The 27,070-nt window shown below is 37.0% G+C and overlaps 2 protein-coding genes across 7 annotated transcripts; one reads left to right on the forward strand and one right to left on the reverse strand.

The window, feature by feature from the left end:
* Window positions 1–21,610, reverse strand: hpn (hepsin). 4 transcript variants are annotated; one of them, XM_053227846.1, is made up of 13 exons: window positions 21,262–21,610; window positions 20,699–20,721; window positions 12,804–12,905; window positions 12,269–12,310; window positions 12,047–12,176; window positions 11,828–11,947; window positions 11,128–11,168; window positions 10,846–11,011; window positions 9,662–9,858; window positions 7,153–7,248; window positions 5,985–6,127; window positions 5,688–5,852; window positions 1–3,551 (listed from the first exon to the last, which is right to left on the reverse strand). In XM_053227846.1, exons 2-13 carry the CDS (start codon window positions 20,715–20,717, stop codon window positions 3,498–3,500), a joined length of 1,275 nt encoding a protein of 424 aa, XP_053083821.1. In that variant the 5' UTR covers window positions 20,718–20,721; window positions 21,262–21,610; the 3' UTR covers window positions 1–3,497. The 4 variants fall into 4 exon arrangements, with proteins under 4 accessions (XP_053083821.1, XP_026780500.3, XP_053083820.1 ...); XM_026924699.3 differs by having other exon boundaries at window positions 20,699–20,809; XM_053227845.1 differs by lacking the exons at window positions 20,699–20,721; window positions 21,262–21,610 and adding an exon at window positions 20,023–20,400 and having other exon boundaries at window positions 1–1,356.
* On the forward strand, window positions 14,663–27,011 carry LOC113532957 (myelin-associated glycoprotein). 3 transcript variants are annotated; one of them, XM_053227848.1, is made up of 6 exons: window positions 14,663–17,829; window positions 22,198–22,265; window positions 23,502–23,891; window positions 24,988–25,254; window positions 26,002–26,095; window positions 26,185–26,997. In XM_053227848.1, exons 2-6 carry the CDS (start codon window positions 22,202–22,204, stop codon window positions 26,237–26,239), a joined length of 870 nt encoding a protein of 289 aa, XP_053083823.1. In that variant the 5' UTR covers window positions 14,663–17,829; window positions 22,198–22,201; the 3' UTR covers window positions 26,240–26,997. The 3 variants fall into 3 exon arrangements, with proteins under 3 accessions (XP_053083823.1, XP_053083822.1, XP_034154125.2); XM_053227847.1 differs by lacking the exon at window positions 14,663–17,829 and having other exon boundaries at window positions 21,695–22,265; window positions 26,005–26,095; window positions 26,185–27,011; XM_034298234.2 differs by lacking the exon at window positions 14,663–17,829 and having other exon boundaries at window positions 21,695–22,265; window positions 26,185–27,000.
* Window positions 27,012–27,070: the final 59 nt, after the last annotated feature.

The following is a 27,070-nucleotide window of genomic DNA, read 5'->3' on the forward strand; positions in this document are numbered from 1 at the left end:
TCGTATTTAAAATTAAGACTTTATTTCAATGCCCATGGTTGTAACTTTTACAATGAAATTGACCAAAAAACAAACATTATGCTAAATTATGCTATAGGTGTATATATATATATATATATATATTCAGCAACTTTAACATCATTAAAGAGGTAAGCAGTTTGAATTTCAGTCATGTACATATATTCACATCAATTACTGAACTTTCACAAACACAAAAGAAAGAAAGTGCACATGAATAAACATTATTATGACTGATGCATACTCCTGTATCATACATCTAACAAAATAATGAGGGCTTATGGGAAATTCAGGATCTTTAACATCAATGCGCCTTAAATATAAAACTCCAGCTGAGTATTCTACATTGACTTTATTTTGTTTGATAAATTCTGCAGTAAATTATATTAAATAACTAACTATAAAATAGTGTGTTATACCAGAACAGCTAAATTACAGTGTAGCAACTTACAATACAATCAAAAATACAACGTAATAACAATTAAACATTTTATTGCATAGTAGAAGATTTTTACTTCATATTTACAACAATAAACACAAGTAACAAGCAAAAATACTGACTGCCACTTTAATACTACTGCGGCTAAATAAAGCAGTCTTTGGTTTATATTACTGCTCTTCCACAGCCGTTAACAAAGAAAAGAAAACAATAATAATAAAAGAAGAGGAACACAGGATATATTAAGGGTTTTTTTGTGTGATATGAACTCTACAGCCAATCGTTTTAGGTCCAGACTGAATACCAAAACAGCAAAATGTTCAGAAAAAACACACTTTATAACGTGCAGATTTAATGGACTTAATAAGCCATCGTATTTCACATACGTATTTATGTGTACGTCTTCTATTACGTGCAAGCCACGGCTCATAAAAGCTCTATGATCTTATACTAAAATACAACTTTAAGACTTTTTATCCAGCATTACACCCCCCAACAGCTTAACAAGGATGTAAACCTTTCTGTACAGACTTCTGCGATATTCCTTCATTACACTGAGTCAGTAAAAAGTGACTGTACATTAGGCATGTGCGATATAAAGATTTAATTGTCTCTACACGATACCACACTGCCATGATACCAGTGATGTCTGCTCCGATTATATTACATCACCAGACCTGCTAACCTTTACGCTTTAACCTTTAACCTTTAACCTTTAAGCTCCACACTTTAATATCACTCAAAAATACATCAAAATAAATAAAATGGGAGAAGAAACAACTGATATTAATATGAATCTGGAATGATTTGTGTAGGTGTTTTGAACACTCCAATATTAACTGACACTGTCTGGAAGCCCCGCCCACTTACCCCATCTCATGCGCCCTCGCCCTCACGCTCTGTAACAATAAATGGAGAAAGTTTTGAATTGATTAATATGAAATAAAATCTATCTGCGTCTGTTAGACTTAGCTAACATTTCACAGGTATATACTGAACATGAGTTAATTATATTTATTACGGATGCCACCGAAAAACCAAAACCCAAACGTGCTGTTTTTTTTTTTTTCCAGTGGCATTCCTAATAAATATTGTTAACTGATGTTAGAGAAAAAAAACAACGAAAATAATGATCCAAAAGGATTCAACAAGCCTATAAAACAGTGCTAAATCTACCACTTTACAAATAACATTAACGTTTTTTGGTTCTTTTCTTTCACCAGTCAAACACTAAGAGCAGCAGCATCAGTGAAAATGTCAGCCATGTGGAAATTAGACAACAAATCTGTGAAAGGATTAAATCGAAAATGTACTGTTACGTACTGCAGAATCACCTAAAACTCACTGATGCTCACCGTCTAAATCACCGTCGCCTCTGGCCTGCTCATTAGGGATCAATTCATAAAATTTAAATTTATATCATGAATTAATTTATTTCTGTAAAGCTGCTTTGTGACAATGTCCATTGTTAAAAGCACTATACAAATAAAACTGAACTGAATTGAATTAAATCTCCAACATCCAGCTGAGTTTTGTACTTGCCACTGCCAGTAAGCAGTTCCCGACTGCACAGCTTATGAGATGGAAATTCTCGCTTTCCTGTTTTTTTTTTTTTTTTTTTTTTTTGCTAACAGTCACGGCCGATTAAATCGTTATTATTAAGAAAAAGGTAAAGTGGGGGAAAAATCTTTATCGCACAAGCCTAGTGTACATGGATTACAACCTGCATATAACAGACACTATTTAATCATTTTCCTTTTCAAACAATATTTCCTGTTAGTAAATAAACAAACAAAAAAAACCCCGATTGTTTCATCAAATTTTTGTCAAGCACTAGCTTTCTGAATTCACGCATACACTCTTAGGAACAAAAAGGTACTTACTGTAACCGTGCCTTGTCACTGGGGTTCCTTTAGTAGATTTCTTTAGTGCTTTTATTTAAAAGTTAATTATTAATGGAAACATTTTTAAAGGTAGACTATTTTCACATTTCTAGATGAAAGATTCATACTAATGGTACCCTTGAGCAGCAAGCAAAAGGAGAGGTGCCAACATTTATGGTTTACCCGCATACAATTTTTTGACATGAAAACTACGTTTTTTTAACTTTTGCTTTTTTTGTGCCAGCTTTATCTAAACTTTGACCTGCGTATATGAGTATATGAGACAGAGTAGGTTGCATTTCTATATTGACAAACCAGCAGTTCAATAATAAAAGCTGAGTGTTATTTTTTTTGTAAAAAAATATTTTCTTTCATAATGTAGTCTATCATCATTTTATTTTTTTAATATACTGAGTATTTTGCGCTCATATTTGGGCCAACAAGTTGTTTGATTTGTTTGATCTTTTACCTTTTGTGTCATACACACGATAATATGTATTAATTGTGTAATAAAAAGTGGATTTCTGTAAAGCTGCTTTGTGACAATGTTGTGAAAATCAGTGTACATATAAAAATTAAATAAATTGATTTTTTTTTTTTTTTTGCTAAAGCCATTATGTTGATGTTCAGAGCTACAAAAAAATCATGTATAAATATCTTTCACTGCAGCTGTAGACAATGTATGATTAACTGAATTCATTATATTGAATAAATCCAAACATTTCTGCGGTTAAATATCACTTTAACCTATATAAATTTTATTGTTTATGCCTACTGATATACGTTAGGGTTTTTTTTTTTTTTTTGGTGGTTAAATTCTTCTTGGCAATGCTAGCACCTCTACAATTGTACATTCCAGTACCTTTTTTTCTGAAAGTGTATAAAGTTTGAATAAAACCCACCCTATAAACCCTGCATTAGACTTTTCTGTATATCCCTCCTCTATACTGTGTCATTACATATTTACAGAATTACAGCTGCTGTTTTACATCAACTGGACAAAATTAACATTTGACTGAAAGGCGTCAGTCTGAGCTACGGCGAGGCAACAGGAGACTTGGCTTCTTTCTGATCGACTGTTTTGGTCTTGGGGACTTCGTGACGTCCATCGCAGACCTGATCTCGGTCTTTTCCTACAGCTTCAAGTCTCAGGTGGCCTACGCTGTGGCTGCACGAGCCATTTTATGGACTCCGGGAGAATTTTCATAAGTCTAAACACACACACACACACACGGTGGATTAATTCTGTAATAATAATAATAATAATAATAATAATAATAATGATGATAATGCAGAATGTTTGTCATTCTTTATTGCACGTCAAAACTCCCAAAGCGCATCATAGGTGCTGATATTTGATTATAAAATACCAAAATGTCGTACTTAGTGGAGATCATTTGTATAAACACTGAGTGATGCCGCAGTTCTGTCGCAGTCCTGCTCAGGCTCCGCCCCCCAATCACATGCCCCTTCGTTATCATTTGCACCTGCGCTTTGTTATTTACGTCAGTGCGGTCGGTGTGTATATATAGTCCCTGATTTCCCTGTATGCTTTGCAAAGTTTGCAAAACTCAGATAGTTTTTGTTGTGCTTGGGAAGGTGAGGGCAAGGAGCCGGTGAACAATTGTGTAATAAATAGGACAATAAATATTAATTCCTAATTTGTATCAAATGATTTATACTTAATGAAAATCTCAAAATAAGTAATTAAATATTCACAATTTAAAATAATTTTTTATGTAATATTTTAAAAATATAATTTAATTTAATTAGTAAATTAAACTTGAAACTTACATCATATTTTCATGAATATTCATTATTTTACTATATATATATATATATATATATATATATATATATATATATATATATATATATATATATATATATATATATACACACACACACAGAAAGTATATTATAATTGTATTTAATTGTATAACAATAAATTAGATGATAGTTTTGCAGTTTATGAGCTCCACATACCATACTGATCACTATGCAGTTGCATAATTACTGACTGTGGTCTGTTCCTGGGAGTACAAAGTATTGGCACCCCTCCACCCCAAAGAAATAATATGTGTTCAGTGGTGATCCCTTCTCTTTGATGGACAGGGTAGAGGGGTGCCAATACATTGTGCAGAGCATCAGATGGGCTACAATTTGTTAAATGTACACCATAGATAGCAATGAATGTATATAAATCAGTAAATATGTTTTATTTTTTTTTCTGATGGACACTCCTAGTCATAAAACACCTTCAAACAGGAGCGTGAAAAGCTGTGAAATTAAAAGACAGAGTGTTTCTGTCACGTCCGGAAATTTTCCTGAAAAAAAACAAGAACAAAAAAAAGGACCAAACAGTCTCTCCTACTGTTCCACTGCTGTGCTGAGATTCGCCTGTAGAGCTGACAGCAAAAGCTGGAAACATCTGAACTGTACGTGACCTGAGCATGCAACTCTGTGACTCAATTTCAGGCCGCACCCATAACTGAGGTTAGCATTCTCTCTCTCTCTCTCTCTCTCTCTCTCTCTATTTTTCCAAACAAATGGTGAATTTAAAAAAAGATCTCAATAAGGTCAACAGGACAGAAATGTGTGATAGTGATAAAGAACTCTGTGTTTCTAGAACAGCAGCTCTGACAGTAGTGCAGCAGCAAAGCACAGGTTTATATTAATGCGCTCATTCTAATAGGTTATCGTTTCTATAGTAACAGCTCATTCACAGGGACTTGCTAAAGCTTATTTTAAAAACGTGTGTAATCATTGATATGGTGAAGTTTTCTGTAATGTAACATTTATGGAAGGAGTCTCCAGTGTCAGCGCTTTGTACCAGTCAGAGGTAAAGCTGAAACTGTAAGTTTTGTGATGTCTTCAGGACAGAGGAGTTTACGCTTCCTTGTGGATTCTCAGTAACATGAAAAATTTGTCCTATTAACTTGTCTGTCTTATTAAACAAGAGAGGCTGGTGAGGGGACGACGGGCTATAGCTGCAATAGCATAAGTGAGAACAGGAACTAACTTGTTTCTTGGATGTTCCACAACATTAAATGTAATTATAACTGAAGAAAATGTTTTGACATCTTTAATAACTAAAAATTGTAATTGTTGATGAATTGTTGTGGTATAAGAGGAATAAAACACTTGGGGATGTGCGTTGATGTCCCATTTCATAAAGCTAAACATCGCAGAAACAGAATATTGGAAGATTGGCAGTGAAATATTTTCTATTCAACATGCCGTAAGATGACTTGACCCCCACCTAGAAGTTGTAATGTGATAAACAGTGGTAAAGGCGTGTGTGTGTGTGTTGGATGATTGGTGTGTGTGGTGGATGTTCTGCTCACCCTCATGGCGCTGGATATCCAGGGCAGGAAGCGGGACACTCGGGTGTAGACGCCGGGTTTCTTTGCCATGGCGCAGCCCGTCCCCCAGCTCACCACGCCCAGCAGCCTGTAGCGGCTCGTCTTAGAGAGACAGTCGGCCGCTACGAAGGGACCACCGCTGTCTCCCTAAAGTAAACGTGTAGAGTGATTATAAAGCACCACGGTATCTCGCAGTATCTTAATGCAGAATGATGGTTGAATGGCGCCATCTTGTGACCGGAGAGTGCTCTGGGTAATCTGGCGATCATTATCAGTTACCTGACAGGAATCGGTTCCTCCTTTCTCATAACCAGCACAGAACATGGTGGTGGTGACCTGGTTGTCGTAGTAATCAGGGGCGTTACAGACAGCATCGCTGATTATGGGAATGTGGGCCTCCTGGAGGATATTCGCCTGCGTGCCTGAGAAGGAGGGAAGAATAAAAATATTAATGGAAAATAATGGACAATGTTTTGTTTAGGATGTGAAGATCAGCAGAAATAAAACACACCTGGGAGAAGAGTTGAGAAAAACCTATGAGCCCCAGTCGGGGTGAAACCACATGCAAAATCCTTGGTATGAGTATGGTATCTACTTTATATCTTAATTTTTAGAGGTGTGTAAAACTGCCTCTGAGGCAAAGTGCAGTTGCCACTCACAGTCTTTTCATTTCCCTCAAATGACTCCATCTCCTGTTAAAACTACATATGCCTTGTGAATGGACTTTTAAGAAACTTGTGAGAGCAGCTCTGTTAAGTCTGGGCTAATTTCTGCTAATTTCTGGGCCAGAAAAATATAACCAGAAATCTAAAATGACTAAACCATGATTAAAGAAATCATAAATGATTACGCCAGATCTCCTGCATAAAAAGATTGTGAATCACACTTTTTCTAAGGTATCTAAGATATCTTTGAAATTATACACTTATTACAAGAAATTACTTATGACTAGAAATTCTCTTTTACACATTACAAAGTGCAGCTTTAATAACATATTAAATAATAAGTAAATACAGTATGCATTACAGTTAATATGTAAGTATAGTGTCTTATTTCCCTTAGCAACTTAAAGGAGCAGTTTGTAATTTCTGAGGCCTCTAAAAGGCCTGTGGGACAAACTGCAATTGCCACTTTCAATCTTTTTTTTTTATTTCCCCCTAACTGTTAAAACTACTTGTTAATTGACTTTTAATTAAAAAAAAAAAGAAAAAAAGGGGAAAGCAATGCTGTTAGGTCTGTGGGCGGGACTAATTTCTAGGCAGGAAAATATGTAAACAGAAACATAAAAATTATAGAAAGTGAACTAAACTTCTTTTTAAAAGCTTATTTTGTTTTGGAAATTATGATGGACCTGCACATTTTATGGATGCACCCAGACATTATTTGTTACAGTTCTAACTCAAGGGTTGTTCCTACATGCTACGGTTTGATATAAAGGCTGACTGACCGTAGTACTCGACGTTTCCCCAGCCAGTCACCGTGCCAATCTGACCATCAACCAGCCGCTGACCGTAAGTGGGCAAACACACGGGCTGGATGTAGTCTACGGCAAACAGGAGAGAAAAAGTGTATGAAGACATGGAGTGAAATACACCAATAAATTTAATAACATTTTAATGTAAGTTTAAGTAATAATTGGTTAACTAATTAGAACTTGATGATTAATTATTGAGCAATTCATAAATAATTATTGTATAAACTTTAAAATACATTTTATATAATGTAGTAATATTTAGATATGGCTTTAAAACTATATTAAAAGGTTTACAAAAAAAAACTGAAAAAGTAACTCTTTGGAAATCTTTGGAACAGCCTCCTTAACACCAGAGTTACATCAAACTTTACTGCTGATAAGAATTAAATCTAATCTAGGGAGCTGGATTAGTTAGTTAACTGACACTAGCTAGGACTAAGCACAGAGTCATTTTGCTCTGAAATAAGCCTAGCATACCCTTGTAAACAATTTTTAAGAAGATTGAGCTGGATCGAATAAGTGTCCAATTTTGTGTGATAAACAGATGCAAAAGATTTCGGTCATGTTAGACGGGAACTGACCGAGGAGCTGACTGAGGAGCTGTGATTTCACTCGATTGCTCTAATTAGGTCGACGTCTTTGTGGAGGAGCTCATTAGTGAAATCTGAGGTTGAGGTGGAACAGATATCTGCAGTCACACAGCTCTTGTTAAACAGCTTCAGACAGATTCACTGATAAACCGAGATGACTGATAAAACGAAGGCTTTAATCGATATTCCCTTTGTAGCTCTCGCCAATCGGTTTTGTGTTATTTGACACAGTTCACTTTTCAGGAGCTCTGAACTCAGATACGGTGCGTTACTGAAATCTAATAAACACCTGGCTTTGAGCAGGTGTACTTTTATGTGCCATTATTCTGCATGAAGTTACACCGAGTCCTGAGTATTTGTACAAGAGGGGGAAAATGTACCGCAGTGAACATTTTACAAATTCCTGCTTCGTGATTCCAGACTTTTCTGATAGTACTGTCTTTTGTTCAGGCCTGAGATCTGCAGAAAACAGGGCAGCTTTGTTCCCTGCACTTCCTGGCAACCTGAAACCGGAGGGAGGAACTACGGCTTACGACACTGCAGCGTTTCCTCAGAATCAAACTCAGCCTTCTAATCACTGTTAAACTCCCCAAACACAAAACATAATATAAAGCATTTTAAACACAATACTTGGCACAAATCACACAAAAGGGCTGAAGATTTTGTTAATTTTCTAAAAATTTCCCAGAAAAAATGCCATATATCATTGTCTCGGTCATTTTATTTATAGCTAAATTACCCATGTACTAAAAGGTGACAGAACTTTTGCAGTCGCTGCTCCACGTCTGTGGAACCAGTTGCCACTTACATTAAAAGTGCTCCGTCCATTTCTGCTTAGAAATCTAGGCTCAAGACACACTTTTATTCTCTGGCCTTCTTACAATCCATTATGTCTGTAACTCTGTGCTTGTCCCCTGCTGTTTGTCAGGCGTTGGAGCTGTAGGTACGTGTCAGTTTCGTTGGTATATGTCTCTCTATGTATTTTTATAATATGTTAATTTATTACTTTTATTATTAATATTTTTTTAATATGATTGCTGTGTCCTTTGTACAGCACTTTGGTCTGTGTAAGCTGTGTTTAAATGTGTTCTAGAAATAAAATTTTCTTACTTACGTAAATTTCCTACTTTTTTCTTTTCTAATTTTTTCTTTTTTTATTTTCTAATAAATGGGGAAATAACGGTGCATATAATAACGATAGATAAAATATAATAACAGATTGTAGATTTTTAAAGTTATATTTATGTTACATTAATTCTGCCTTATATTTATTTATTCTGCATTATACCACAGAAACATACTTACAAATATATATTTTTTATTTAGTAAAGAATCTGTTTGTCTGTGAGATAAACAGATCTACGTCTGTGAGAGAAGTTAGTTCTATAACGACGTAGTTACAGCAGCTATAAACAGTCTTTCTCTCACCAATGTCTCTTTTTTCTCTTTCTTGAAAAAACCCCACAGCATGTCATTTTACCGAGAAACTACACAAAGTCACAGCTTTACCTCTGGCTGTAACAAAGCGCTAACACTGGAGACTCCTTCCATAAATCTCCTTATAGAAAACTTTCCCCACATCAACGATTACACACACATTTTTTAATCTGACATTTTTAAGTCCGTGTGAATGAGCTGTTACTGTAGAAATGATAACGTATTATAACGAGTGCATTAATAATAACCTGTGATTTGCAGCTGCACTACTGTCAGAGCTGCTGTTCTAGACAATGAATCAACACCTTCTCTTCTGACCTATTAGAATCCAGAATTCGACAGCGCTGTGGTATAACTGCAGATATTACAGATATAATTTTCTGTACAATCTAAAAACAGCCTTCTGATGCAGTACAGTCGTGTGTGGAGTTTTACGACTCGAGTTAACGACTCACCAGTGAACTGCAGAGGCTTTGTGAGAGACAGCACTGCGATATCGCGGCTGTTGTCGTCGATGTTAGCGTCGACGAAGGGCAGGTAACTGCTGTGATAAACCACCGTCTTCACCTCAGCGATCACCACGTTCTTATGGATGGGCGTGTTGTAGATGGAACCCATCAAAACTCTCCACCTTGACACATGACGATATCTCCTGATTACACACAAACACAAACAGTGAGTGTGGGTCAAAAAATGTGACCACATAAACCCCAAACAGGTTTATTTTACTTTCACAGCTTTTAACAAGACTTTATCTTTTTATATTGCAGCACGATAAGATCATTCTCTCAGGAAATCATTCATTATGTCAAGATCTAAAAAAAAAATCTCTGGAAAACAATGTTAGTTATCTCATGATAATGACAACTAGAGTTAACAATTAGACAGCTAACAAAAGCTAACTTGCTATCACAGGAAATAAAATATATTACATCACAGCACTGCTGAATGCTGGATTGTGATTGGTCAGAAGGTGTTGGTTAATTTTCTATAACAGCAGCTCTGGCAGTAGTGCAGCTGCAAATCACACGTTTATATTAATATTAATGTGCTCGTTGTAATACGTTATCGTTTCTATAGCAACGGCTCGTTCACAGGGACTTGTACAACGAACGCTACACATAAACGAATTAAAAAATCATTGATATGGTGAAGTTTTCTGTAAGGAGAAATATGTTTAACATTTCTGGAAGGAGTCTCCAGTGTCAGTGCTTTGTAACAGTCAGAGGTAAACCTGTAAGTTTTCAAGACAGTGGAGTTTACGCTTCTTTGCGGTTTCTCGGTAATGCGACAAGCTGCAGGGTTTTTTTTTTTTGTCTTATTATCTTCAAGGGAGAGAAAAAAAGATGGTGAGGAAACGACTGTTTATAGCTGACTCCACAACATTAAATGTAACTATAAATGGATAAAATGTACAACATGTCATTCTTTAATAGATAAAACATTGTAATTGCTGATAAATTGCTGTAGTATAAGAGGAAAAAACACTTGGGATATGCTTTTATAGGAAAATAATGAACTTCAGAGTGGTAACAGTAACTCCGCTTCATCACACCACCAGACTGGTCATTATTTTACTATGATGTGTGTGTGTGTGTGTGTGTGTGTGTGTGTGTGTGTGTGTGTGTGTGTGGCTCACTCAGGGAAGCAGTGTGCAGCACTGACGATCCAGCGGTCTGATATGATGGATCCTCCGCACTGGTGAACTCCGTCATACTGCAGACTGACCTGCCACGGCCACGAGCCCTGTCGCGCATCCACACCTCCGACGATCCGCTCCTCAGGAAGCATACGCCGCCCGCAATCTACACACAACACGACAAAACACTGAGACATTCACTTACACCAGTGCCAAAAGTGTGCATTTTTATATCCCATATACGATACTAAACTCTGTATAGTGTACAGAATTCGAACTTACCTTGACAAAGCACTTGAACAATCTGTCCTTTTTCACAGTTACTGAAACACATACAGGTCTTCATTACAAAACGATTCTTTTAAGTGATTCAAATCATTTCAGTTCAGTACATTTAATCTTTTACTCAGTGATTTGTTCAGAAGAAGGGATTCGATTACAACCTTTTTCATTTCTATAAATAGTTTCGAGTAGTGATGGGCAATAACACCATATCACGATTCTCGAAAAGATTTATACCACATATAGCATGTGTATCATGATAGGTTAGGTTTGCTTAGAAACTTCCAGCAAAACACTCATGTCTCATAAAAGAAACTGTGCAAAAACAAATGAGCTTTGAATGAAAATTTCATTTAGTATCTAAAAAATAAATTATTTAATGCTGATAAAAAAAGGAAAAATTGTTAAAAATGTCAAAGGTTCAGCACAAATCAAACATCAAGTTAAGTTTGAGGATACTTTTATTTAACATTTAAAAAAATTTAAAAGACTGAAGAAGAAAAAAAATACTGAAAAGGAGAGAAAAAATGTAAATCTGTAAAAATTCAGTGCAAAATATAGAAAGAAAGTATAAAAAAAAATAATGTAATAAAATAAACTGATTAACAACATCTGAGATAACCCATAAAATTGTATTGTGATGTAATTTATCACGATATCGATATAATCGTCATATCGCCCAGCCCTGGTGCAGTCTCACCACGGATACAGCGCGGTGGAGATCTTCTTGCCGTAGGTTAACTCGCTCTCTTTGACGCAGAAGAACTCTTGGCCGCTGCTGCTGCTGTCAGAAGCGCACGTGATGGAGAAATTTATTGCCCTGTGAAAGCAATGTGCAAAAAAGTTTATTTTTTGTCCATTTTCCACTACAATGTTCTTTCTCTCTATTTGCTTTCATAATGTTTTCTCCCCCGGTTACCTGATGAAGCCCATCTCCTCACAGCTGATGGCGGCGAGCAGCTGATTGGCATTGGACGAGCAGACGTGTCTCCACCGCCGCTGGGCGGAGTCAAACACCCGCAGTCTCTGGTCCGCCACGCTCACCTGCACTGTAGTGAGGAATAAATGTGCAAAGTTATCAGATATGCTTATAACTTCTGGAATACATCAGGAATAAAATGTTGTTCTAATATTATCTTACCGTCATATAAACCCATGTCTTCTGCTGTCTTTATGTATGTAGCTGCAAAACAAACACACAGTCGAGGCCGTGTGACATCATCATATCACACCAGCACTAAAATAAATCAATATACTGTATTTTATATAATATATGAGCATTAAGGTTGAGCAATCTGATATGAAATGACATCAGTATCGTGATATAATAACATACTGATACACTTTTAAAGTATTCTTATTACTTTATTTTATAATGGAGTTTACATTTTGCGTTTTTTTTAATAACAAGACAAGTTGCTTTTTTTTTTTTTTTTGTAAACGGATAAAAGTGAATGAATAACAACCTATAATCTCTGGCAAATTTCTGTTGTATAAGAGGAATAAAATGCTTCAGGATGTACTATAATAGGAAAATAATCAAATTCGGGTTGGTAATAGTAACTCCGTGTCTTCACACCACCCCGTGGTTTGTTGTTTTACTATAACAGCCAACACACAGTGTTTTATTCCTTACTTAACACACATTTCCCAGAGATCACAGCAGCAGGACTCACCCAGGGCCCAGATCGCGGCTCCCAGTCCCGCCAGGACCACGGCAGACACACCCACAGCGACAGCGGCTCTCCACCGGCTACACAGGGCCATTCCTGGTGCTCCTGTCAGACAGACAACACAAGAGGCACATTCAGGATAATCAAAATATACAGAAAACATTCGAGATCTCACTGGAACGCCCTTTCTGTCCTATATGAGGTGTGTATAATACTATATTATCATAATATTGTAACATTCTACATGACTTGTTTCTTGTTGTTCGTTGTTGTTATATTATGTTATTGATGTTATTAACATGAGAAATGATTTTGCTGAAATCCAGAGCGAGACAAAACGAAACACAACGACTGGTGTGGAGAGAGACGAGAGAAGAATGAGATCAATAGTCCAAAGTCAGCACGTCCATGGACACAAAGTAAACTGGGGATTTAATACCAGTGCCATAATCTACTCCCCTCACACACACACACACACACACACACACGGAGCGAGTGTCACACTGTCCCAGGGCTGGATTCGTCAGATCTGGCCATGAGGCAGCGATCTGTTACATAAAGCACCATGTGCAACAAAATGTGCATGCCAAAAACTTTATTACAATTCTACACTGCAAACTTCAAACATTACTATTACTAGTGTTACACACTTTATATTTTCATATAAATCATGTTTTAAAGGGTTATTTTATGCCTTCTGTAGATGTGTCAGTACATATTATGATTTCTACATTTTTCCATGAAATGAATGTTGTTAAGAAAGTAACATAACTAACAGATCACATTTTGGATAGGTTTGTGTGATATTGATTTTTCCCTGCTCACGAGCTACCGTTTAAAATATCACAATAAATGATTTCATCACCCTGAACTGACAGACCGAAAAAGAAAACGAGCATTTCCTCCATTTCAGGTGTAATAATACTAGCAGCAATTAGTAACACAGTATAAAAAGTAACTTTTTGAGTTGATCTACTGCTCAAAGTGTTTGAACATGTTTGAGCGCTGACCAAGACAGACTAAAAAAAATAAAAAATTCTAATTATGGTCACCATTAACGTAATTTGTAAAGTATTAGATTTGACACTTCATTGTGGGCCTGTTTACTTTTAGGTCAAAATCTTTGTCCTTTTTTATCTTTGGACTGAAAACCGAAAGTTTGACCATTTCCTGAAAATTTCCTATGGCATCCATTATAAATATCTTTAACTGATGCTAACTTTATACATATCTCATGTTAGCTACGTCAAACGCTGATGAATTTTATTTCACTTTAACGAACTCAAAACATTCTCCATTTTCCATGGCAGAAAGTGAGAGAGCCACGAAAGCCACAAGAGCATGTGAGATGGTGGAAGGGGGCGGGGCTTCCAGGGAGTGTCGGTTCATATCTGAGAGCTCAAATCACCCGCGCAACTGTCAATCATTCATTGGAGCCAAAAATGATGCCTGCGGTGCTGCCACAGAGCTCACATGCTTTGTTTTTTTAATATTTCAAAGTCCTGAGTGCTTGGCACCATTGCGATCATTTATATATAACTCGATGGCACCCAGCTAGAGACTCTGTGGTACGATGGGACCTCCAGGTTGCAGGAAAATTTTCTATTTGTGACCGATCTAAAGTTCTCTTGCGAGGCTAGCTCATGCGCCTCACTCTGCCCGACCTCTCTGGCCAATTCAATACTTCCAGACGCAGGGAAGATAAATTCAACACACGTTACCCCAATTTTTGGCACTTCTCCAGTTAAAAAACTCCACTACCAGCCAAGAGAATTTCACCAAACTTTACCCCAAATTAGCTCAGCCCCTTTTTTACTGGAGAGAAAAAGACTGCACTTTTTTGTACTTTTTAATGACTAGCATACTCTGATACATGAGGTTTGTCAGGTCTGGTAATATAATAATCAGAATGAATGTCAGTGGATATCATGGCAGTGTAATATCATGTAGAGATGAATAAATCATTATATTGCACAAGATTAATTACAGATACAAAAAAAAAAAATCATGGAGTACGCTCTGGGATTTTGAGCTTCTGAGACAGAAGTTCTTTGAGAAGCTGAAAGAACCTCACAGCTGATTACTTATAAAACCTCACCACAGCGTAACCAAGAGAACTCAGGCAGTTTTAAAGGAAACACACCATCACACAAAACATCTTACTGGCACAGTACTGAGATCCAGATCCACTCCCAAAACACAGACAAAGACAAGAAATAAATGAAGTTTGAGAGACAGACCACTTAACTTCCTATAAATTCCCATATTTCTCCATTAGTGACATAGTTTTGGCACCCACAACATCTCCGTGTCCTGAAAGAGTTCCCCTCCGTTTTTACTGTTCCATAATCACATGCAAAATATAATCTTCTGTCTGCTGAACCCAAATCTGCTTAAAAAATTGTTACAAAATGGTGAACGCAGCATTTAAAATTTTCTTGTTTCATAACAGCACTGTTTGAATGAGATGTTTTCCAGTTATCAGAGAATGACCTTGGAGAAATAGGTATCTAAGGAAACTGCATGCTTTGTCACACAGACGTAAAACTGTGACCAGAAGCATTGATCCTTTTTATATTGCAGCAAAAAAATCATTCCTTGCTTCAGAAAGAGTGAAAACTCTTTACCAACAGGTCAATTTGCACGGGACGGGGTTAAATCAGCTCATACAGGCATATTCTTTCCAGACATGGGAATATGTAGTCTGTGAAAAATTACTGACATTGGATGAGGGTAAAAATCACAGAGACACTTTTGTTTATGGAATTATATCACTCATGTAAGGAACAACAATGTTTTGTCGATATAATGTAAAGTTAAGAGTGTGCAATCTTTTGCATTGAGCTGTATTTAATGGTTTATATATTTAACTGGTTTATATTTTCTTTAAATAAAAGTTCACTCCATGCTGTTTCCCTGAGATTTAAATAAAGGAAATGAAACAACACTTCTTGGCCTGGCCCTGCTGTACCGAGTCCGAAGCCCAGCAGCGGCCGGTCTGACCCATTTCACCACGGAACAAGCAGCACTTTTGTGTCGCACCTGAAAAAATCCTGATGCTGTGATCTGGCACTGCACACGGCTCCCTGTTTGCCCACTTCAGCCTTCCACACCTCACTGCTTTTTAAATTAAAGGCAAACTCAGACTCTATTTTCCAAAACAGAGGTTGGGCAAATCCAGTAAAAACTGTATCAACACTGAGAAGCTAAACACACAGTGTCTTATACATTTTAATGAACTGCATCTGCTACGAGTAAAGTTCTGTGTAGTAAAGATCGACTGTATATATGCATCGTGCTTCTCTCTTGAATGAAACATAAACTGACAAACATAACATCAGAACAAAATATCTCTGCTGAGAAAGAAACTCTGTCAAATCTGCTGTCAAATCTCTTTTCAATTGCATTTGAGTACATTTAATTCATTATGAGATTTAGTAAGCTAAATACATCATTACAGGAAATGAATCAATAAGATTCAACAAGGACTGATTTAAAGATTTACAATCTATTTGAGCTGAATCAAATCAAACCGAATCATTTCTTTCTGAATCATTTCCTTTTTATTTACTGAATTTTTTCCTATCATTGACATTCTGACATTTATTAGGAGATCTATATAATCATCCGCCATCTTTACCTCAGCGTCACACAGTAATTCACTGAGTGAATCCACAACAGCTTTCTAGTCAATATATACTGTATACATACTACATAACTGCATTGTAAACCCTACATAGTGCACTACTTTCCTAAAAGAGCACAGAAATTGTGACATAATGTCTGTTAGAAATGAACTAATTACATAAATTACATACTAATGTTTTACTTTTTTTTCACTCTTGCACTTCACTGGCACTTTTGTTCATTTTGCTCATTGTTCATGTCATTAATTACATGTGACATAAGGGTGAGTTAGCCAAAACATTTATTATATATTGTGTTACATGACTACAGTAAAACATGGCATTGTAAACATTTATGCGAATTTTTGCCTCTGAATATGTAAATATTATTCAAATTTGTGAAATGTTCATGTTCAAGCCTAAACTGTATAATAACTTTATAATAAATACTTTTCATTCTTTCCCTACTTATTTGCCTTCCCCCTTTTTTGAATGATTTTTATTGTATTTTATTTATTTTTGTCCCTCATTTGCATTCTTTCATTTTAAGTATGTAATATTTTATAATTTCTCGTAAAGTGATCTTAAATTTTTGAAAGATGCTATAGAAATAAATGTAAACTGAATCAAATAGAATCTAATTTAATCTAATAACATTGTGAGACCCTGCATAATTGATTTGGATCAGACTGAATTGAGCTGAATAAAATCACACTGTGGCTCGCTAAATCGAATCAAACTGAATTGTATCAAACTGAATAAAATCATATGGAATGGCACTCTGAATTGAATCAAATTAAATTAAACTGAATTGAATCAAACAGAATCAAATTGTGGCACTCAGAATCAAACTGAATTGAATCAAATTGCCACAAACTGAATTCAAAGCAAATCAAACTGTCGCTAGAGATTCCCTCTGTACTGTTCAGAGGTGTTTAATCTGGCGCACACGCTACTGCACGCATCTGAGTCCTCAGTGAGTCATGGATGTGAGTCATGAGTGCTGCTGGAGCTTCATTTCCAGTAAAACAGCTTAATGTTATTATGTGGAGGAAGCCACAGGTGGAAAACTGGAGAAGTTCCTTGATTCTCCACGAGACACACAACATCACTGACATGTGGTATTTGTTATAAATAGCTATTATTCCTACCTGAAAATGATTACAACCTTCTCAGCACCAGTGCTAATTTAGTCACCCAGGAACCCTCAATCATGTCAGCGATGCAGGAGGTTATTAAGTGTACAGTGTGTGTGTCGACGTACTGCGTGCTGTACTCGGCAGATTATAGCAGATGATACGGACACACCTTTGTGGTCAGGTTTCAGTTCAGCAGGCAGAGCTAAAAAATTACTTCTAGTGCCATTGTAACAGTTATTTCATTCATCACTGCATTTCTCTGAGGTAAGTTCGCTCTTATTTAATGAAACATTCGCAGTGCCACACGTAGATGCTAGTAGGATCTGATTTAAAGGCTATATATGAGCATATAATTGACATCCGGATGGATACTGACTTTAGAAAACTGTGTCTGTGTAGGTACAATATGTACTGATACTCTGAGTTTTCAGTATTTTTTTGAAATGTTTACGTGATAATTGAGTTTGTGTATGTCTGTTAGTGCTATTTCAACAAAATATACATTTTCTGACATACTCCGACATCTGAATTCTGGATTGGCCAGAAGGTGCTGATTAATTTTCTTTAAGACCAGTTCTGATAATAGTGCTCATTAATATTAATGCGCTCGTTCTAATACGTTGTTGTTTCTATAGTAACTGCTCATTCACGGGGACGTGTATGGAGGACGCACCTTATAAGCAGATTAAAAACGTGTGTAATTGTTTTTGTAATTTAGCATTTATGGAAGGAGTCTCCAGTGTCAGCACTTTGTAACAGTCAGAGGTAAAGCTGTAACAGTTTTCCGACATCTTCAGGACAGAGGAGTTGACGCTCCTTTGCAGTTTCTCAGTAACGCAACAAGCTGCATTTTTTTGTCTTATTAACTTCAAGAGAGAGAGAAAAAAAGAGAGATTGGTGAGGGAACGACTGTTTATAGCTGCTATAACCTGTTGTAGGTATCATTTTATTCACTGGTGGTATGAACATTAGTTACTTCAGATGTCGTTTATTTGTCCTATTTGGTTTATTATTTAAGTGTTAGCTGGTTTGTTACTTTACATTACTGCTGGTGTATTAACACTGAGGTTTATGTAAAATAATAACAGTTAAGAGAACATGAATGTAAAGTGCTACTTAGAGGTTTTATCGTGTTTATGTAGAGGACTCAAGTGAATGCAAACTGCTTAAAATCTTAGCTGTTCATTTAAATCAAGATTTTTTTCCACATGAAATGTTTTTCCTCACATTTTACTGCATCATCAGGTGAAGATAAGGAACGCTGTTCTGCAAAATTAACGCTGACGAATGTTATAACTCACACAGACCCGTATGTCTTGGCACTCTGTCAGCGGATAAACAACACAACACAGAGGCCAAACTTGCAAAAGCCCCACACACACACGCGCACACACACACACACACACACACACACACACACACACACACACACACACACACATACAAACACGCTTCATAAATTGTTTTTATACACATTTATGGATGGACACAGTTTCCCTCATTGCTTAGCGATGGTCCATTTACTGCTGCTCTCTTTACTGTTTGAAAAGTGCTTAGCACTGCTGTTAAACTTTCGACATTTTTCTTTTTCGGTGAACTAGATCCACGCTTCCTGCATGATTTGCAGCAGAATGAACACTGAAAGTGAAGCACACACTATAACAGCACATGACGTGAAATCCTGAAAAAAAATATCACCTCTCCCTGGAGGACACATGTTTATTTCTAGATCACATGTATATCAATATATTTTTCTCTTTAAATGGCTTAAATACATTTTAAGGAATATTTTATTCTCTCAATGGACAATAGGAACAGGTCTGAAAAGCTCCATAAGCATCAAAAATCATTACTGACCTTGTATTATGAACATTCATTTATAAATAGTTCTAGACACAGCCCTGTAAATGCACACCGAAATTTTAGAAATTCTTCTTTTGGTTTGTAAGAGCCAAAAGAAAGCACACCCTGACAAATTCCTGATTTTTTTCCATGCTTGGAAGTTATTACAATGTGGAAGCAACCGAACCGAATGAAAAAAGAATAAAAATCTCTGATTTTAGCAAGTAAACGAGGTGTGAAAACTCTCTGAAAGTAAAACATGGAATCTTACATCGTTCAAATCTTCAAATTCAAGACTTCTTTGCCTCTGACGTGGAATCACACATGTAATGAGGGGATGTTTTTGAGTTCAAATAAACAGCAACTGTTCTTAACCTGCACCGACGTTATATCCTACATAAAAGAAAAACATCTGCGTAACGTGTAAATGTAAATGCTTCATGTAAAACCTGGTGTTTTATCCATGGTGAATGCAAGTCTTTATATTAGGTTATAAAGTAGCGAGTAGTCATGCTGAACAAAACATTCAAATATGCTCGAATGATTCCCCGGACCAATCGTACGGCGCATGCGGTCCGACGTTTCATCAGTTCCCCACTCAACTTTAGTTCCTACCTGCAATTAGTTCCCATTTACTGCTTGACGCACGTAACTGGAAGAAAAGCACAGAACCGAGGTTTCCTGTCATATCCAACCTCTCGCTAATCAAACTTTTTGCTGGCTAAAGTAGATTCCCGTGAGCGTCACATTATGCATGCTAAGGCCGCCGATAACAGCACATGACATATCGTCCATATATCATGACATACAGACCACTACTAAAGATTGTTTTATGACGTCTTCGACAGAATCGAGCTGAAATATCGTACACTGTAAAGCTGGCTTTAGTGAGCAAAACAGTGTTTCACATAAACAGCTTGTGTAATGTTCATCCCAAACAGCACTCTCTGCAGTGAATCACCAGCAAGTGTTATTTCTGTCCTCGGTCCATCATCTGGAGAAAAAATGCTCAATGTATTTTCCTCACCTTACTCATTTCCTGTGGACACACAGGCCACGGTTGACCTTTGACCTTGTTACAGTACTAATAACTAGCTATTACACCAAGTTTGAACAAAACATGTCTAATCCACTTCAGTCTAACCTCATTAATGTTTAACAGACGTCTCTTCCATGTCTGCTGTCAAAATAAGAGAGAACAGGCCCAAACCGTGCGTGTGTGTGCGTGTGCGTGTGTGTGTGTGCGTGTGTGTGTGTGTGTGTGTGTGTGTGTGTGTGTTCTGCAACTCACCGATCTTTTTCTCTGTCATCTCCCTTCAGAAAGAAAAAGAGGAGAAAAGTGAAAGGAAACCACGAGGATGCGGGTCGCCCCCAAAAACCTCCCCTCTTTAACTCAGTTCACCTGCAAATAACAGATCTATCATTTAATTCAAACAATCATACATTTATTTATCACTTGAATCAAACTCCAGCAGCTAAAAACGGGTTAAGCAAGTTAAATAAACCAAAGGGCAAGCCGAGCCGCAGATTCAACAGAACGGGCCAAATATTTGCGACATTTATGATTTAGGGCAAAATTAAACTTTTAAACCTTTAAATTGATCACATCTGAATTTTAAAGCAGTGTTTTGTTTATGTTATTAGCCTAGCAGCTGATAGCAATCTTCACCAAAGTGTCAGGCCCCAAACTTTGTGAGCAGAAATGACTGATTTAATAAGTCGCATCGTTTAGAGCGGTTTTAATGAGGAGCCGCTAAAACTTGCGACTTTTCTTTTCTTTCCTTTGTTTCTTTCTTTGTTTTTTTCTTTCCCTCTCGTTATCCCCTGGCTGTGTTCAGGAGTGAAAGCTCTCACCTTTTTCCTCGCAGCAGGTGTCTTTCTGGATGAAGTCCTGAAGAAATAATAAAGAAACTGAAGTGAGAGTTTCCTCACCGCGTCCACACTGACATTTAACTGGCCCCCAGAGTCCCTCCGCTTTTCTTTCGCCACTAAAAAGGAGCTTTTTCTTGGACAACCGGGACAGAAGTTGTTCCTCTTTGCACTCCCTTTTCGTCTCTCTCTCTCTCTCTCTCTCTCTCTCTCTCTCTCTTTTCCTGCTGCTTCCGGTCAGGGGAAGCTGTCCCCCGGGGGGGCAGGTGTGCTTTAAAGGGGGTCTCAGCTCAGGTGCTCGCGGCTGCGTCTCAAACCACACGCTATTGTACTAAACAGTGCATAAAAACAGTGGACTATAACACTTGTAAGCACGCACTATCCAAGTACAATAGTACAATTTGTGACGTAGCACATACAGGGGGTCTGCAATGGCCACGCCCCAGACCGAATACCTTTCTACGCACGAGACTTCTGCATGCGGTCCTATGGGTCATACAGTATAAGCATGCTTTAATCACATGTTTTCTAGGAAAGTAATCAACGTTTCCACCCTGTTTCCACCCTGTAGTTGATTATTTCCCTATTACAGCACGTCCTGAAGTGTTTTATTCCTCTTACACCACAGCAACTGGACAGTTACAAGGTACAGTGTTGTACCTCAGTAATGTTTATGGAACAGACCATAATGATATGGCTTGTAACCAAGGAAACATGAACATTCACAGAAGCAAGTGGAAAGATGACTGGCAGAAATAGGCTACTGTTCATTTCCTCTAACAACCATGACAAAACACGACCATACACATACACACACACACACAGACACAAGGAAAGGATAGAAAAGTATAAAAGGAAGTAAAATGGTACAGCTACAAGATTCTGAAACATGTTCCTCTTCTCTCTGGGTCTATGCAACAGCAAGATGGATAAGTTTTGCGAGCGTTACTTTGAGAACGGATGGCTGTGGACATCTCTGATTATTTCAGGTGAGAACAGTTATTTCATTGATTGCACACTTAGAATCCAATTATCAATAATTTCAGTTTAGCACCCAATCACGTTCATCAATACAGAAAAAAAAACAACCAACAATCTTTCGTCATCAACCGTGACTTTCTCATGCTACACGGTGTAGGTAGTGCTACAGCTATCCGAGTGTGTCTAAGCCACTGGACTGTGGTGTGGAAGTTGAGGATGAAAATGTTTCAATATGCTGAAATAAACAAAGATAAAATGATGCAACTCCTTTTCCTCCCTAGATTGCATCATCTGCTCTGAAAAAGCGTGCTGAGTTGTTGTTGAGTTTCACTCATTTGCAACGTAAAGTGACGATATTTTCTAAATTAGCCTGTTTTTTTTTCCCTTAATGCCAGGTTAGACTAGCATCAATTCTAGCTAATGGTGAATATGGGTTATTTTTGGGATAATTTTACTTCTGATTAATTCATTAGCAAATGATGTAGTGTCTTTTGAATTATGTTTTCATGCAAAACTGCCCAAAAATAATCGCCTAACAGTTTTGACATGCATGTTCTCCTCATGCTTCGGGTACTCTAATTTCCTCCCCCAGTCCAAAGACGCGTGTTGTAGGCTCTCTAAAATTGTCTGGAGTGTGTGAAAGTGTGTGACTGTGACAATGGGTTTGTACCCCGCCCAGGGTGTCCCCCTGCCTAGTGCCCTGCGTACCCTGGGATAGACTCCAGGCTCCTCCACAACCCTGTGCAGGATACAGAAAATGGATTAACTTCATTCCATCAGTTATACATACTTTTCAATACTTGATTGCATTTAAAGTAGCAACTTTGACTCTAATACTTTTTTTGGCTTCTACTTTTAACTGAGTAACATTTTGAGACATTATCTATCCTTTCACTTAAGTCTAATTTCTCACTATTTTTTGTTTTTTTGTCACGTATAATCTCGCATTAAAAGTACATCGAGACATTACAAAGAAAAACATACCTTGGAAGGAGGTTCATAGTGTCCATAACTAGTACAGATAGCTTGCTTTGCCAATCAGAGAACGAAGCCAAGCATGAATCTGAATATATAATCAAACAACCAACAACACTGATAGTGCGTAGTGCATTATTTGATTTGTTTTTATCTAGTTGCGTTTACAAAATATATATAAGAGCTTGTAAGACCAACTCCACTGGGGCTCTAAAATGATAATCGTAATGAAATGGCTCTGTATGTCCGCTATCTTGCTGCTCCTGTAGCATTAATGCCTGGAGTTGTTCTGGCCGGTGACTGGGTGGTCCATGTTCCTGTGAACCCCATCCTGGCCCCTCATGGCTCCTCAGTGACGCTCCCCTGCACTTATGACTTCCCTGATGAGTCCGGGTCACGCCATGTGCAGTCTGAGATGTGGTGTCTGAACCAGAGTCAGTGCATCACACCCGCCTACGTGTACCACAGCGCCAGCATCTTCCCCGAGCCTGCGTACCGGGGCCGGGTCCAGTACCTGGGCTCACTCGGCTCCAAGAACTGCTCTCTCAGGATAAGCGACCTGAGGATGAAGGACAGCGGTGTGTACGTGTTCCGCTTCATCACCAACCACCCTGTGAGCAAACTGCCGGGGCAGAGGGGCGTCACGCTGCAAGTGACAGGTAAGGAAACGTCACGTAACTGAGATGTGACTTTTACAGCAATTTTTAACATTTGTAACATTTACATTTAACTTCAAATGAAATGTAAAGAGATTTATTATCATATACTTAGATTATGTTTTTATTAAAAAAAAATTATTAATTCATACTTAATTTGCTTTACAACATTTTGTTTCAGTTTATGCCCTATAGATTTAAAATATTTTTAAATGTACTTTCATATTTTAAGTTTTAGGATTTATTATACATTTATTTTTTAACACAAAAGGATGTTTTAAAAAACATTTTTCAGATTTTCAGCCATTTTTGTGCACATTCTTGTGCTTTCATATTACTTCAGCTCATGAAGTGAGAAAAAGCATAATTTATATTTTCTAAAACACATTTACACATTTAGTTTTATGTTTTATATATATAGAATTTTTATACATTTAAAATGTTTTTTTTTTTTTTTTGCTAAGGGGTGGGGCCACAAAGTGCTTGGCCCCCATAATCGCTGCTTGCAGCTATATTATATTACTATATTATGTTATGTACTTTTTCAGAATTTTTTTACATTTATTATTATTATTATTATTATTATTATTATTATTATTATGATGATGATTATTTGTATAAAAGTCTATTCTTGTACATTTTAACACCTTACACAACTTTTCATTCCTTTATTATATATACAGAGTAGAATATTATACAATGATTCTGAGTTATCTGCGTACTGGATTGAACCCTATACAAAACATGAAGCTCTTTAATTTCTATGACACACACCACACATTTATTTGGGTTGCTATTTTGCTGAGACTCAGCACAATCCTACTCTCTGTCACAACACATCACGACTCTAGACTGAAGTAAGTCTAAGCTTAAAGGTCAGACATTTCCTCTAAGAAACTTGACATTTATGTTCTATTACTGATCTAAAAGGGGAAGTGAAAGTAGCTGTTATGTGTGTCCAAAGGTATATGCTCTTACACAATGGCTCTTTAATAACTATTCTTAAAGGTTCTGAGCACGTGCACATGGTTCTACATGAAACCCTGTCTGATAGCTTGTAGGGTTCTATACAGAATATGACCTTTGGTGTTTTTTTCAGATCCCCCAGTGAACACGTCAGTGATGGTCACCAGCTCAGGCGAGATTGTCGAGGGAACGTCACTCACCCTGTCCTGTACCAGCTTTACCGCCTCACCACTGATCACCTTCACTTGGTTCCAGATGAACGGAACCACGACTTTAAGAGGCACAGGCCAGAAGCTGACTATAGATCATCTCACTTCTAAAGACAGCGGGTTGTACACATGCGTAGCCCAAAACACCTGGGGCTCCCAGAATGCTACCATCATACTCACCATCCGGAAAGGTAAATATACCACAGTGTTTAGTCTTGTCACGATCTTGAGTTTTTATAATGTCCTTTAAGGAATAAAACACTTGGTCTCAGGCTGATATAAGAAAATAATCAACAATGAGTTGGTGTGATGAAGCGGAGTTAATGTTATCACCTTGAAGTTGATTATGTTTCTATGACAGCATATCATGAAGTATTTTATTCTCTCATATAACAACAGTTTGTCCACAAGTTGTCCACAAAACAAGTTAGTTCCTGTTGTCACTTATGTTATAACAGCTACAAACAGTCACTCACATTCTCACATTCTCTTAAGGTTAAAAGGACAAAAATTGCAGCTTGTCATATTACCAAGAAACCACAAAACACAAAGTCTTTCAGTTTCTTAGAAGACTTTCTCAAGGTGGAAACAACTTCACTTCTGACAATTACAAAGCGCTGACACTGGACACTAGTTCCGTAAATGTTAAAAAGAAAAAAATCTGCTTACAGAAAACTGTAGCATATCAACTATTATATGTTTTTCTTTCTTAAATAACAATTTTTTAAATTTGTTTTATAAATCTCATTTATAAATCTGAATTATTAGTCTTCATGAGAAAGAAACACTGACAGTCACTGCTGTCATTCTGTATGTTTTGAGAGGAGAAAGTTCAGACTAGATGAAGACAGGATCGTTTCTAACACGCATCAATATACATTCATTGCATATTAACTGAAGATGTGTGTGTGTGTGTGTGTGTGTGTGTGTGTGTTTAGCAGAAACAAGCAGCTCTGCCTCCACTGTTGGCATTGTGTTTGGAATTATCCTCATGCTCACAATAATAGCTACCGTTGTTACTTGTACTAAAAGGTGAAGACTGGTTTTCTTTAAACATACTTTATAACTACACAGAAAAATCAGATAATAATTTAACTCTAAAACATAATTTTTTCTTTCAGACACACTGCCTCAAAATCACTTCAGACAGTGTTTAACGATGATGGCAACCTCTGATTCCTGTCAGATAAACAGCAGGAGAAGAAAACGTTTCTACTGTCTTGTGTTCAGTTTATATTTATTGAATTTAGTAAGGTGTCAAAAAATGTAGCTGTATAAATATAAGATTACATTTCATTTTATTATGTATGTTTCTTCACAATATAGAGTCTTCAGCCTCGAGCTGGATGGTGTGAACAATTCATGATGTAATAATGATGCAATGTTGTGAATAGAAATACTGTTTTTTTATAGTGAGGCTGATCACATGCTCTGATTCCAACTTCTTTCCAAGTGCAGAGAATTTTTTTTTTTCAAACTTTTATCGTACTGTACTTGTCTAATGCATATGTTTATAAAGGCGATAAATAAATTATTTTAAAAATAAAACTACAGCATTCCTGTGTGTTTACACTCAGTGTATACAGTATATCATTGCAATAATGATATATTGAGTTGAGTGTTTGTGGGATGCATTAATAACTACAACTATTTTTTTGCATACTGTCAGGTCAGAGCCAGGTAATGGTGAAGAACTACATTACCCATCAGCCCCAGCACACCACACTCACACCTGTTTCCTGTTGCACCTAATTAGCACCCCTATTTAAGTTCCAGTTTCTGTGTGTTTCTTTGTCAAGCTTTTGTTGTGTGTAATCTATTATTGCTGGCAGTCTGTGTGTGGTTCTTGCCTCATAATCACAATTTGGCTTTATGGTTTTTGTCTTCACTTTGTTCCTGTTTCTTTTGTTTTTCTTTTAATAAAACCACCTGCACCTGCATCCACCTCCATATATCTGACACATACATTGTTAAACAGTAAAGAAGAAAACACTGGGTTGTGCTGTT

The sequence above is a fragment of the Pangasianodon hypophthalmus genome, chromosome 22 (genome assembly GCF_027358585.1).
Source record: "Pangasianodon hypophthalmus isolate fPanHyp1 chromosome 22, fPanHyp1.pri, whole genome shotgun sequence".
Classification (NCBI taxonomy): domain Eukaryota; kingdom Metazoa; phylum Chordata; class Actinopteri; order Siluriformes; family Pangasiidae; genus Pangasianodon; species Pangasianodon hypophthalmus.

What these genes read in the sequence shown, in the direction of transcription:
- LOC113532957 (XM_034298234.2), top strand. Translation starts at nt 22,166, where the DNA reads ATGTTCCTCTTCTCTCTGGGTCTATGCAACAGCAAGATGGATAAGTTT. An exon ending in GACATCTCTGATTATTTCAG is followed by an intron (nt 22,266 to 23,501) that starts GTGAGAACAGTT and finishes CTGCTCCTGTAG; the next exon opens with CATTAATGCCTGGAGTTGTT. An exon ending in GTTGTTACTTGTACTAAAAG is followed by an intron (nt 26,096 to 26,184) that starts GTGAAGACTGGT and finishes TTTTTCTTTCAG; the next exon opens with ACACACTGCCTCAAAATCAC.
- hpn (XM_053227844.1), bottom strand. Translation starts at nt 20,095, where the DNA reads ATGACAGGAAACCTCGGTTCTGTGCTTTTCTTCCAGTTACGTGCGTCA. An exon ending in TGTTCAAGTGCTTTGTCAAG is followed by an intron (nt 11,012 to 11,127) that starts GTAAGTTCGAAT and finishes TGTTGTGTGTAG; the next exon opens with ATTGCGGGCGGCGTATGCTT. An exon ending in AAAGCCTCTGCAGTTCACTG is followed by an intron (nt 7,249 to 9,661) that starts GTGAGTCGTTAA and finishes TGTTTGCCGTAG; the next exon opens with ACTACATCCAGCCCGTGTGT.